This window comes from Capsicum annuum, chromosome 5 (assembly GCF_002878395.1).
Source record: "Capsicum annuum cultivar UCD-10X-F1 chromosome 5, UCD10Xv1.1, whole genome shotgun sequence".
Classification (NCBI taxonomy): domain Eukaryota; kingdom Viridiplantae; phylum Streptophyta; class Magnoliopsida; order Solanales; family Solanaceae; genus Capsicum; species Capsicum annuum.
The window spans coordinates 110,535,448-110,548,870 of NC_061115.1; the positions used below are offsets into that span (position 1 = coordinate 110,535,448).

General features: G+C 36.5%; 1 protein-coding gene across 1 annotated transcript; it reads left to right on the forward strand.

The window, feature by feature from the left end:
* Positions 1–397: 397 nt before the first annotated feature.
* On the forward strand, positions 398–11,501 carry LOC107852995. The gene is made up of 2 exons (XM_016698026.2): positions 398–893; positions 10,302–11,501. The coding sequence occupies exons 1-2, from the start codon at positions 558–560 to the stop codon at positions 11,196–11,198; spliced, it is 1,233 nt and encodes a 410-aa protein (XP_016553512.1). The 5' UTR covers positions 398–557; the 3' UTR covers positions 11,199–11,501.
* Positions 11,502–13,423: the final 1,922 nt, after the last annotated feature.

Below are 13,423 nucleotides of genomic sequence, written 5' to 3' on the forward strand. Positions count from 1 at the left end.
TTAATTCTCCTACCATATAATTTAAGAGTCACATATATTTTAGAAAATCTAGTTAATATAATAAAAATAATTAAATAATAAATTTTAAAAATAGAGAAAAGATAATTTTATCTAAAGAAGAGTCTTTTTGTGAAGGACAAAAAGTTCAAATCTCTTTTTTAAGGGTTTTCATATTTTTAATATATTATAGATGCAGATATAAATTATAGATATAAAATTTTCATTTACTTATCATTTTTCATTAATCAATATAAGATAATATTTTTTATATTTAATATTAATTATTTTTTCTAAAATAAAATATAAATATTATTTAATAAAAATAATATAATAAAATAACTAATTATTTAAAAAAATTTTAATTAATTATTTTTCTTAATTGTAAAGTTAGTAAAATGAGACGGAGTGAATATGTAATCAAAGGCGGTGTTAGAAAACTCTGATGTAAGAGCCACTGCACAATAACCCCGAGAAACAGTAGAGCCCATTCATAAGTACAGGGCAAACAGTTAAAAAGTACACATTCTTAAGCAGGAGGTACAACTGGAGATTCAATCATGGATGATGACAGCTTCAGAGCCCGAGTACACAAAGTTTTCGGTTCTCTGTCATCATCATCATCACCACCATCACCGTCAGCATCGGTATGGTATCTGACAGACGAAGATGTGGAGAAGAAAGAGTGGAATCGAAGCGCACTGAAGCAAGGGAAAGACGATGATGACCATAACCTTTGTTCATCTTCCTATGATGGATTATTCAAACAAAAACGCAGGAACATGACTCAAGGACTCGAAAGTGTTATCGAAGACCTCAATGATGATGGAAGTGACCTTAATGATGTTTGGGAAATCAGATCCTCTATTGGGTTAGATTCGACGCTTGATAATGAGGTATCTATATTGACACGGGAATTAATTTTACCCAAGTTACTAATCTATGTCTATTATTAAAAAAAAAAAAAAACTACATTGGTTCATTTTTAATTGTCCTAATAATGTCGAAAGTTAATTCATTTTGTACAACACCCCTATTACAACCAAAATTTGGAATGTTCTCCCTTTTTGTCATTCATTGAACTCTGTTTCTTTAATTTTAGCTTTAACTAAATAATTGCATTTGGTATGGAGGGGAAAAATATTTTCTTTATCAAATCTGGCATTTGTTTCGTTTGGTGTAAAAGTAGGTGATGCATATGATGCACTTAAAGGAATTCGCAACTGAAAATTGTTAATCTAGGAGCTATGCTCGAAGAAGATGATAGCTAAATCAGGGATTAATCCGAGAATTGAAGTTGAAAAAGAAATTATAGAGAGGAATATAGAAGAGAGAAACTTGAGATAGCTAACAGTGACACTTGAGATGTTACATCAGTGATGCTTGGTTTTATAGCTAACAGTCCACTTGACAGTTGTAACTAACTCTCTAACCAATTAACTAACCATGTGACTTGAGCTACAGTACTAACTGCCATGAACAGTAAAAACAGATTTTTGAATTCTAATACTATTTAACTACTAACTAATTTGCTGATTTCAGCTGTGCTTCAATTCATCTTCAGTTTCCCAACTTATATCAATACCGCTCCCTTAAAGAACATCCTTTCCCTCAAGGATTAAAGGAAGGAAACCTCAGCAGTAACTCGGAAGTATATTCCCATGTAGCTTGTGCTGCATCAATTCCAGTCCATTGCACCAAGACTTGCTCCACAGCCTTGTTACCCTTTTTGTCCAATCTCTTATCTAACACCATCTCCGGAGTAGTGCAATATGGACTAGAGAGATGTATGACAAGAGGATGAGTGAAACTCATAGGTAAGGCATGACACCTTTTTTAGTTGAGAGACATGGAAGGTATGGTGAATGGGAACATCATTAGGCAGTAAGAGCTTATAAGCAACAACTCCTATCTTGTCTTCAACCATATAGGGGCCATAATACTTTGCAACAAGTTTGTTAAAAGGCCTGACAGCCACTGAAACTTGTTTGTAAGGCTGCAATTTCAATAAACCCAGTCACCAACTTCAAAGGACCTATCTGATCTATGCTTGTTGCAATGTCTTGCATTTTTTGTTGAGCCCTGATAATATGGAACTTTAGCAACTGAATAACAACTTCTCTAGCCTCCAAACTTCTATCTACCATCTCCACAGCACTTTCACCCACTAAATAAGGTAGATGAATGAGAGGTTTTTGACCATATAAAGCTTCATAGGGTGTGCACTTGATAGTGGTGTGATAGGTAGTATTGTACCACCACTCAGTCAGGGAAAGATGATTAGCCCATTATCTTGGACAATCAGAGCAAAAACATCTCAAGTAAGTCTCTAAGGTCCTATTGATTACCTTAGTTTGGCCATCAGTCTGAGGGTGGTAAGCAGTAGATCTCAAAAGTTGTACACCTTGTGAGATGAATAATTCTTGCCAAAAAGCACTCAAGAAGACTGGATCTCTGTCACTAGTCATGGTAACAGGTAATCCATGTAAATTTAAAGATGTTATCCATGAAGAGACTAAGCTGTGTATGGGTATTGCAGACCTAAGAAGTGACTGTATTTGGTGAGCCTGTCTACCTCCACCAAGATGACATCTTTACCTTGGGATTTAGGCAGACCTTCAATGAAATCTAAGCAAATATTAATCCATAAACCTTCGGGAACAGGTAGAGGTTGCAAATACTCGAAGAAGCAACTGCATCATACTTATGTTTTTGACAAACATCACAATGATTGCTGAACCTCCTCACATCTGTAGTAAGTGTGTTCTAATAGAAGAGGGATTGTAACCTCCATATAGTAGCATCCATCCATGCTTGAGTGTTCAGTTTGTGGAGTACTACGCCACAAGGAAATAATGTCAGTCTTCAACTGTTGATCATCACCTATAACTAACCTTCCTTTCCATCTAAGCTGACCACTACACCAAGTGTAAGATTTAAAAGGTTGTGCCTGAACTTTCTGAATAATAACTTGTAATGCATGATCCATTTTCCAAGATACCTTAATCTTCATGTACAATTCATCATGTGGAGTGAGTAATGAGATGGCTAGTAATTCAGCATCAGGCATTCTTGACAATGCATCAACAACACTATTCTCAGAGCCTTTTTTGTACTCAATACTAAAATCAAAAGCCATTAGTTTGGATGTACCAACAATCTGGTAATTAGTGTGAATTGGTTGATCAAGCAGGTGTTTTAAGGCCTTTTGGTCAGTTCTTACTATAAAATGGTTGTGCAACAAGTAATGTGACCATTTGGTTACTGCAAAAATGAGAGCAAGCAATTCTCTGTCATATACAGACATAGCTTGATGTTTAGGAGCTAAGGACTTGCTTATATAAGCAATAGAGTGTTCTTGTTGCATTAACACAGCTCTAATTCCTTTACCACTAGCATTTGTCTCCACAAAAAATGGTTAGGAATAATTAGGAAAGGCTAGCACTGGAGCAGAAACCAATGCCATATCATGAAGGGGTTTACATATAATTCCAAAACCATGTATAAACCTCCTATAGTAGCCTACAAGGTCTAAAAATCCTCTTAATTGTTTGAGATTAGCAGGCACAGGCCAATTTTGAACAGCTATAATCTTTCTAGGATTAGTTGAGGCACTGATGAAATGGCCTAAATATTTCACCTTAGTCACTCCAAAGGCACACTTAGATATCTTAGCATAATACTGGTACTGTTTCATTAATTCAAACACAGCATGAACATGAACCAAGTGATCAACCAATGATTTGCTGTAGATTAAGATGTCATAAAAAAACACCAATACTGACTTTCTTATTAAAGGTTTGAAAACTGCGTTCATAAGTCCTTGGAAGGAAGATGGAGCATTGGTTAAACCAAAAGGCATAACCAAAAACTCTTAATGACCTTCATGAGTTGTGAAAGCTGTTTTATGAGTGTCTTCTTCAGCCATTCTTAACTGATGATACCCTGCTCTAAGATTAATCTTTGAGAATATAACAACACCCCCTAATTCATCCAACAATTTTTCAATCATGGGAATTGGGAATTTGTCTTTAACAGTCAACTGGTTGAGACTTCTATAATCAACACAAAGAATCCAAGACCCATCTTTTTCTCCCACTAATACCACAGGAGAAGTATAGGGGCTAGAACTATGTTGAATAACCCCTTGATCCATCATTTCCTGTACCAATTTCTTAATAATATCCTTCTTAGATGTAGGATATCTATAAGGTTTCTTACTAACAGGAATAACTGATTCCCTCAATGGAATTCTGTGATCAAATACACCTCTATGAGGTGGTAAGGTGCTAGGCAGCTCAAAAATACGAGTAAACTGTTCCAATAAAGGCTTCATTTCTGGTAACAAGTTAGTACTTGGAGTGACTTGAATACTGCAACAATTTACTTTATCTACTGTTGGGTTGGTTATTGTCATCATGAACATTTGATCTTCTTGACCTTCCTGCTTGATCAGGGACTTAGTCTTAGCGGCTTTTATGTGTACTCCAGCTCCTCTTAACACATGCTTCTTTCCTAATTCAATGGACTTATTCTAGAAGTCAAATAAGATTCTTCCCAATATAGTTAACCACTGAACCCCAATACAATGTCAACATTCCCTAGTGGTATGATTAGGAAATCAGATGAAAATGTAGTGCCTTGTAAAAGCCAAGTAAGATTCTTGCATACTGATGCAGTTTGCACTTTTTTGCCATCTGCTACACTAATAGATTGCTCATGAATAGGAGAAGCTTTACATTGCAATTTTTTGGCTACATCTTGATCAACAAAGTTGTGTGCGCTTCCTGTGTCAATTAAGACCTGCAAAGGTCTCTTTTCATGATACCCTGTGACCCTAAGTGTTTGATATCCTGTCACTCCTGTAAGAGCTTGTAATGATATAGCCATGAACTCAGCTGATTCACTTAGTCACAATAGGGACTGATTCTTGTACTTCAGCTAGCTAAATGTCCCCTTCTTCTACCTCCACCATATACAGTTGTCTGTTACTTCTATAATTGTGCCTTTGTACATATTTCTCATCATAGAAAAAACAAAGGCCTTTTGCACTCTTCTCATTCATTTCTGCTGTTGATAGCCTTTTACAAGGAATTTTGCTACCTCCAATTTGCTTTTGTTCAGAAGGTTGCTTATAAGTGGAATTGGATGCAAGGTTGTAAGAAGGTTTCTTCATATACACAAGCTTAACCACGGCAGGAGTAGGTAATAATCTCCTACTACTCTTATAAGGTACCTTCAAACCCCATGACTGAGCTTGTGCTTCAAACACCTCTTCTTGTAGCCTAGTTACCTTATAAGTCTGCATCAATGTTTTAGGCCCTTGTATTCTAACAGCCTTATTTAGTGCTGGAGTTAAACCCCCTGGGAAGCAGCTGATAGCATTTTCATTTGACAAGTTAACCCTAGTCAGAAGTTTATCAAACTCTGCCTGATACTCCCTTACATTACCAGTTTGTCTCAAGTTCTTTAGGGCTTCCATTGGATCATCAAATCCATCTCCAAACCTCTCATTTAGGGCTATGACATATTCAGTCAAAGTAGGATCCACTACAGAATTCCTGCACCTTATATATGATCTATGCCAGGCTATGGCCTCATAATCAAAATGGATGGATGCTACCTTAACCCTCTCTGCTCAAAAGGTACTTCATCCATGGAAAATAACTGTTCAACCTTGTATAACCAAGTCCTTAAATCTTGGCCTGAAATCTAGGAATTCAAGTCGAGAATACTTTGTAAAGTAATTATCATATGAATTTGAGTTGTGATGACCTTCCTTTGTCCTTTCCTCTTGCTGCAGCTCCGTTGAACCAGCCCTTCCATTAGTGGATTCTGCTCTGTTTTATTCTCTTTCTTTCTCTTTTTGCGCCATTGATCCCAATGCTTCACGAATCTCCAACAATTCTTTATCAGTTTGTTGATTTTATGCATTCATACTCAACATTCCTTCCATTAACTATTGCAGCTGATCTTGAATTTGTGTCAATTTATCATCCATTTCTTCCCCAGATTTATCTTGACCTTTACTTCTCACCATTATTATTCCAAGAACCTACAAGCTTTGATACCAATTGATGCACTTAAAGGAATTCGCAACTAAAAATTGTTAATCTAGGAGCTGTGCTCGAAGAAGATGATAGCTAAATCAGGGATTAATTCGAGAATTGAAGCTGAAAAAGAAATTATAGAGAGAATATAGGAGAGAGAAACTTGAGATATTATTCCTGAATGAATGATTACACCAGTGATGCTTGGTTTTATAGCTAACAGTCCACTTGACAGTTGTAACTAACTCTCTAACCAATTAACTAACCATGTGACTTGAGCTACAGTACTAACTGCCATGAACAGTAAAAACAGATTTTTGAATTCTAATACAATTTAACTACTTCTAACTAATTTGCTGATTTCAGCTGTGCTTCAATTCATCTTCAGTTTCCCAACTTGTATCAGCATATATTTTAATTACAGGGGGTAAGTATAGCTATAGAGTGGTGTTTCTGTGATATGTTTGGCTTCAGAAGGTTGCCAAAAAACGTTAAGTAGGCATTTGGCCTTGAAAACTTAAAAAAATCACTTTATTTGAAACTTTCAAAGTTGTAGTTTGGAATGGAGTTGTACTTGGTTATATTTTGTGCAATAAACATTTAGAACTGTAAATGTACTTTTCTGAAAAAAAAAAAAAAAAGGGCGACGTTCACAATTGTAACAATTTAAAGGCTGTCAAGTTGTTAAGTCACACTATGGAAGTTTGGGAGCGAGTGGTGGAGATGAGGGTGAGGATGGGTGTGTCCATATCCGAGAACTAGTTTGTATTCATGCCGGGGCGATCTACGGAAGCCATCCATCTGGTGAGGAATTTTCATGGGCAAATGCTGACTTTCAAATAAAGAGAAAAAAAATCCCGGAAAAAGGTGAAAACATTTGATGGCCAAATGGGAAGTGTCGACTAAAGCAAGTGATATGGAGTAAAATTTTATAAGTTTACAAATGAAAATGACTTTTACAAATAAGTAACTGAAGTCATTTTACTCTTTTTGGGTAGATAACATTTTTCTCAAAGAAAACATTAACTTAGATACCAAACACACTATTTAAATATTGAATTTCTGGGTTCTAAAATGCAAACTTACTACGCAATAGGGGCTAATTTTAGGCATCGGCAATCCTTTACATAATTAATAGGGTTCTCTATCCTATTAGCTGTTGAATATGCTGCAAGTTAGAACTTTTTTTTCCAGAGATTCAGAGACGTCATTGTTTTTTTCAACTTTGCTTTTAAAGCGTACTGCTTGATATTTAATTCTAAGCAAGGATTAATTCTACTATGTTAATGATTGGAGAGAGGTTATATATTTGTTGTTATATGATTTTTTTATGTAGCAATGATAGTGTCGGTGTATTCAAAGGCATTTTTGGGGCGAGTCCTAGGGAACGGCATAGTAAAAACACATGACAATGTGGCCGGGTGAAAGTGTCATGAGGCGTAAGCCGCATTGTTCTGTGCATACATTTAGGTGTTAGGCGAGATTTTGTTTTGTGGTGTAATCCAGAAAATATCCTAATTAAAATTAGAATTGCTAAACAAGTCCTTAATATAATATCAAAAAACACAAAATTCAGTTTGTTATTAAATTCTTAGAAGTTCAAAAACTTAAAAAATCATAAGTCAAAAGATTTTATTCTTAGCCTTAGTTTTTATTGTTTTCTCTTTCTCTTCTACCGGGTCAAGAGAAAAATGACCAATCTGCAAACTGCAAAGCAATAATGTATCTCTTGCTTTGATTAGATGCTTCTGTAGGTTCCTTCTTTATTTGTCTTTCTAGTTTCTTTTCAAGTAAGTTCACAAGTTTCTACTCAATTTTTCCAAAGTCTGATTAGTTTTCCTAGATTTAACAATTTTGATCAATTTGTCAAGTGCTCATTTTGATTAACCTTTTAAGATGGAGGAGGTTCTATACACACTTTCTTTTTTTCAAAATTTATTCCTATCATATTTTGATTTATAAAATTTTCAAAATTAAAGATCCATAGGCTTATATCGCCCTGTATCAGGTGAACGCCTAGTCTCGCGCCAGTTTTTGTATGGGACTGTTTTTATCTGTGAAGACAGTGAAAGAGTTCTGGAAAGTATCCCTTTGGTTTTGTGTGATCGTACACTTCTCCACTTGATTCACACTGTCCTTGAACTTCAAAAATTAGAGATAATCCACATTTTTGCCGTTTTAAGATCATCCTTTTCTGAAATTAGTGTGTTGATGGGGGGTATTTCCTTGTCAAAAGCTTCGGTGTGCCATAAGAAGCTATTGTTACTTGATAAGATTCGGTTATTCGAGTGCTGTAAGCTTATCTTGTCTCACTCGGCAAAACTGATACCTTTTCTTTTGTTTTCTTTCTTGAGATCTAGGACTTAACACATCTTCATAAAAAGTATCTATAACTTCATAAAAAGGCAATTGCTCATCCTCGGTCCCTCATTATTTTGGGAAATTTCCCATTTCATGCTTGTGAAGGCAATTGCTCATCCTTGATTCCTCATTATTTTGGGCAATTTCCCATTTCATGCTTGTTCCCTTTTAGTCGCTAATAATGCATCCTTTCTCCTTGTGCTTGTGCTTCACAGCCACTTGTGCCATTGTTTCACCAATTGGGTTGTTAGTATCGTGTTCCTATATACCAACTTTCTTGGTCTGAGCATATGCATTTTTTCCTGAACGGGAAGAGGGTTATATCTGCTCGTGAACTCTGCAAGCGATCCAAATCTGCCCTCAGTACTGAACTCTGCAAAGCGATCCAAATCTGCCCTCGGTTAGTAGTTGGGTTTCGATATGGTGGGGCTGTTAACAAAATGGGCTAGGTTTCCCTTTTCTCCAAATGGTTGAACCTTTGAGATTAATTAGTTTCTAAATCTTTATATGCAGAACCAAGCACGGCTCAAAATTATAGTTTTTCTTTTTCCTTCTCTTTGCTCGCCACCACCTCCACACCATTCCCTTTTCCTCAGCCTCCTTCCCTTCCCCTACCACCACCACCACTTAAACCTACAGTCTTCTACAACCAAACAGAGGACAGTAAAAATAAGGTCACCCTTGAATAGAATTGTACCAGTAGGGGTAAGATCACCAATAACTAAAGAAGGAATCACAGAGGAATCTGGTGAGGTGAATCTTCACCACAGCACAACCCAGTAAATGATGTCCTACTTTGCCTTCCAACTCAATGAAAAGGGTCATGCTTTTTAGCTTCTTCAGCCATTACTCAATACACTCTTTTGCTCTCTCTCGAATAGCACATCACTTCTCACAAAGTCCACTATCTAAAATTGCTAACTTTTGGTACACCGGATGGGATGGCTATCCCAGGTGACTGTTTTATCTCACCCTCCACATGGGATAGTAATCCCACCATTTCAGTACAAATGGTGGGATAAAATAGTCCTGGGACTAAGTAATGCCTTGTACCAAACATGTGGTAAAGTTGAGCCCAAATTTTATCCCTGGACTATTTTTTTTGTTTATTCCTTGTACCAAAACGACTCCTGCATACTTATATTTTTCTGTGAAGGTAGTTTTTTGAAGATACTCCTAATGGTTTGTGAGTGTAGAAATTGGTGCATACAGTGGTTTCCGATGGGAGGACGGAGGCTTTTGGGTGAGGTTTTGGAGGTCATTTTCTTTGGGAGTGGGAGGGCGGGGGTGGGTGGGCAAGTGAGGTTTTTGTTATGAAGTTATTTCCATATAAATCTATGTAGTCTTATGTAGAGAGAATCGAGTTGTCTTAAATTCCTTGTTTCTGTCAGGGTTACTGATCGGATGTTGTTCGGATTTCAATTTTCTTTTGATGATGTAAACAACGTCAAATATTCTTACTCTCTAACTATGCCTCATAAGTTGGCGATGGTGGTGGATAGAGATGGGCAAGGGTGAAGGTTGGTGGAGATGTTGATGGGGCAGAGAAGAGGAAGGGGAATTTTTTTAAAAAATTATCACTTAATTTTGAGCCACGTGGAAATTTCTGTTGCTAAACATTAGGGTTAGAGACTAATTAGTCTCAAAGCTTCTGCCCCTTGGGAATAAGGGAAAATGTAGCTCATTTTGATAACGAAGAAGTCATATTTGACCCCAACTATTAACGAAGGGTAAATTTGGATCATTTTGCATAGTTCAAGGGTAATTTGACCCATTCCCTTTCTAATTCTTATTATAGGCATGATACTAATTGTGTTTGTAGGCCTGAAAAGTGCTCAACTGCTGGATAATATTCTTTTTGTGACTTATCATCCTTGTTGATTGCTGCTGCAGGAGGAGGAAGATGAATACGATAGAGTGGCCGAGGGCAGAGTGGATGCTGGTGATCGTTTGTACATGAAGAATATTATTGATCAGGAAACATCTTGTGATCCTTCTGAACGTAATAGCCGTAGAGACCCACGTGCAAATCATGTGGCTGCAGAAGTTAGGCTGAAGGAAGATGCGGATGCCGCTGAGAAATGTGAAACTCATTTTGACGGTATCACTCCAAGTGTTGAGCAGCATTCAGCTAAACCACATCAGGAACACTGTAAAGTGAAACCGATTTTGAAAAAACCAAGGAAATCAGAGAATGGCAGGCTCAAATCTACGAAACGGGTCAGGTTTGATCCTGGTTGTCAAGATGAATCTGAAGGGGCATCAGAACTAGAAGTTTCTTGGGCAGCTCCTGCATCAGCAAACTCTAGTTTTGAAGACGATGAATCCATTAGCAGTAGGCTGAAGGTTCCTGATCATGTTCTGAAGCCTTCAAAGTATACTTGCTATAGTCTGGATTCACCTAGTGAGCTTGTTGACGAGTCAAATAGTCAAGCTTGCAGATACTTCCTGGAGGAGGTTGACACGTCAAAGCATGATCAATTGGCAGAAGAAGCTATAGATGTGTCAGGTACTAATCCTAAATCAGCAATCTTTATACCTAGGCAGAAGAACACGGATGCTATAACAGCAATGGATACAACTCTGTCAGAGGGAATGATTGAAGGTGCTTGTAGTGAATCCTTGCACCCAAAAGGCTACCCTGTTTGCATTGCCGCTGGAGAGGCTCAACAAACTGAAGATCCAATGGAAGAAGATATGGAAGCACGTGTGGCTGAGAATAATATCGTGTCCCAGAAACTGGAACGTCGATATCGAATCAAGGCAGGGATGGAGGACTCTGTTACTTGATCTTATGTTTACTTGAAGCTAGTATATGTGGTAATTGTTCCTTTCGCAGAAATGTTATTTGCAAGTTCTCGTCTTTGCTTAGACCTCCGACCCCAACCACAACCCCTTTTAGGAAAAAAAAAAAAAAAAAGGAAATGGAAAACAATGCATGTCCATCCCTCGGACAAGAGCATAAACATGGATTGTGCTGTGCCTTTGCATGTTCTATCTGTTTAGAAGGGCGTTGAGCATTTTTTTCTTATAATTTTCTTTATTGGTAGAGGGATTCATGATGATTGGTAATAATTTCCCATTGTGTTGTCATGTCGATGGGGTCTGTATGTTAATTAACCAAGCTGGTTGGGTTCAATGTACACTGATGTCATTTCTTGATATTGGTACGTTGATGTGATGTACTCTGCGACTTTGGGTTGCATCAACTACCAGAAAATGACGGAAAGAATTTTTTCCTAGGTATAATGATTGATGAAACGTAGTAGACATTGCTGAACGAACTTTTTTCCTAGGCAATGAGAGTATAGTATGCACAGTGCACCATCTATTGGAGATCACGATCGAAGTTGTACACAGTGCAATGTTGAGCGACTGAATTGTTTAAATTGGACTAACTTAAGTTATCAGCTAGCCAGCCATTGCTCTTTGGGCAGAGCGCAGACTTATTGGTGAGCCTAAGAAAAGGAAAAGGAAAAAGTACCACTAGACGGATTCAAAATCTACTCGTAAATTATAGCCCCTTCGCTTAATTACTCCCAAGTGTATCCCAGAGGCTGCAACTTATTACTACTCGTCCCCCCTTACCTTTAAGTTCAAATGTCGCCATAAATTGCGCTACTCGTGCCCCCTTACCTTTAAGTTCAAATGTCGCCATAAATTGCGCTGAAAAGGCGGCGCATCCATTTTTTATTTTTAAATTCATATACTGTTGCAATTCCTTTCTCTTTTTCTTCTATATTAATTTGTTTCTTCCCTTTATTTAAACGTAAAAAAAAATTACTAATTATTTTGTCTGAAAAAATATATTAAAAAAATTAGTTTACAAGAAAAAGTAACCACAAAGAATAATTTACTAATTTATTTATGCGAATCTAAATTTTATGCATGCACGCATGCATGTATGTATGTAAATATATATCTATATATATCTATATCTCTCTCTCTATATATATATTGGGGTGGGGGGAGAGTATTTGGTAAGATTATCTTCTTTTGTATATTCTTTTTAAAGATAAAAAAAATATAAAAAAGATATTATCTAATTATTTTAATAATAATATAAATTTAAAAAATTATAAATAAAGCATAACATAAATAATTAAGAATGATTAATGAGCTCATTAAAGCAGTGGAACAAACCTCAATGATTCCATCACAACTTATTCATATATTGTGATGGTATCATAGAGGATTGAAGCAGACCTCAATATACTATGATAGTACATGGATATACCGCGATGGTCTGTACTTGCGCTCGGAGCCAGACAACAAGTCCTTTGCCCATGCCCAAACCGCAGGTGCAGACTACATGTGGCCACCGACCTTGTTTTCTCCTATTTCGTTTGGGCTTGTATTTTAGGATTTTCTCTTGTACTATAAATACCCCTTATGTACTTTTTAGTAGAGGCAACATACTTTTAACACTTAGAAACATATTTTTATTTCAAGATCCATCTTTGATTTTGGGATTTCTTTATATTGATTTTGATTGATTATTCAGTTTACGATTATGGGTTTTCATTCATATTATCATTTTGATTTCATCTTTGCCTTAAAATATGAATGTTATTGATTTCTTCACAAGTATGAATGGCTAAAAACCCATAGGTAGGGTTGTGCAAACCTTAGCTAATTGACGAAGTAGAGGAAATGCGATTGTTGAATTAAATCAATACCCATAGAATGCACTGCGTTATCTTAATTATAATAGTTGTCTTAGCAGTTGCAAACGTTAGGATTCCCAACTAGATATTGCTACTTACTCCAACAGAGAAGTAGTGACAAGAAAAAAACAATGACAACTGTAATTTGGGAGTTAATTGTCGATCTATTGACACACGATGGAATACAGTGAATGACCATTAGCTTTTATCTAATAACTAAAAACTCAAAAGGTAATAGTTAACTGAAATCAAGATAAGGGTTAGTAATGCGACATCCTGAGACTTAAAAGGTAAAGGATGAAATCCTTCTACTCGTCTAAAAGACTGTAGGAGGTATATAATTTATCA

What these genes read in the sequence shown, in the direction of transcription:
- LOC107852995 (XM_016698026.2), top strand. Translation starts at nt 558, where the DNA reads ATGGATGATGACAGCTTCAGAGCCCGAGTACACAAAGTTTTCGGTTCT. An exon ending in ATTCGACGCTTGATAATGAG is followed by an intron (nt 894 to 10,301) that starts GTATCTATATTG and finishes TTGCTGCTGCAG; the next exon opens with GAGGAGGAAGATGAATACGA.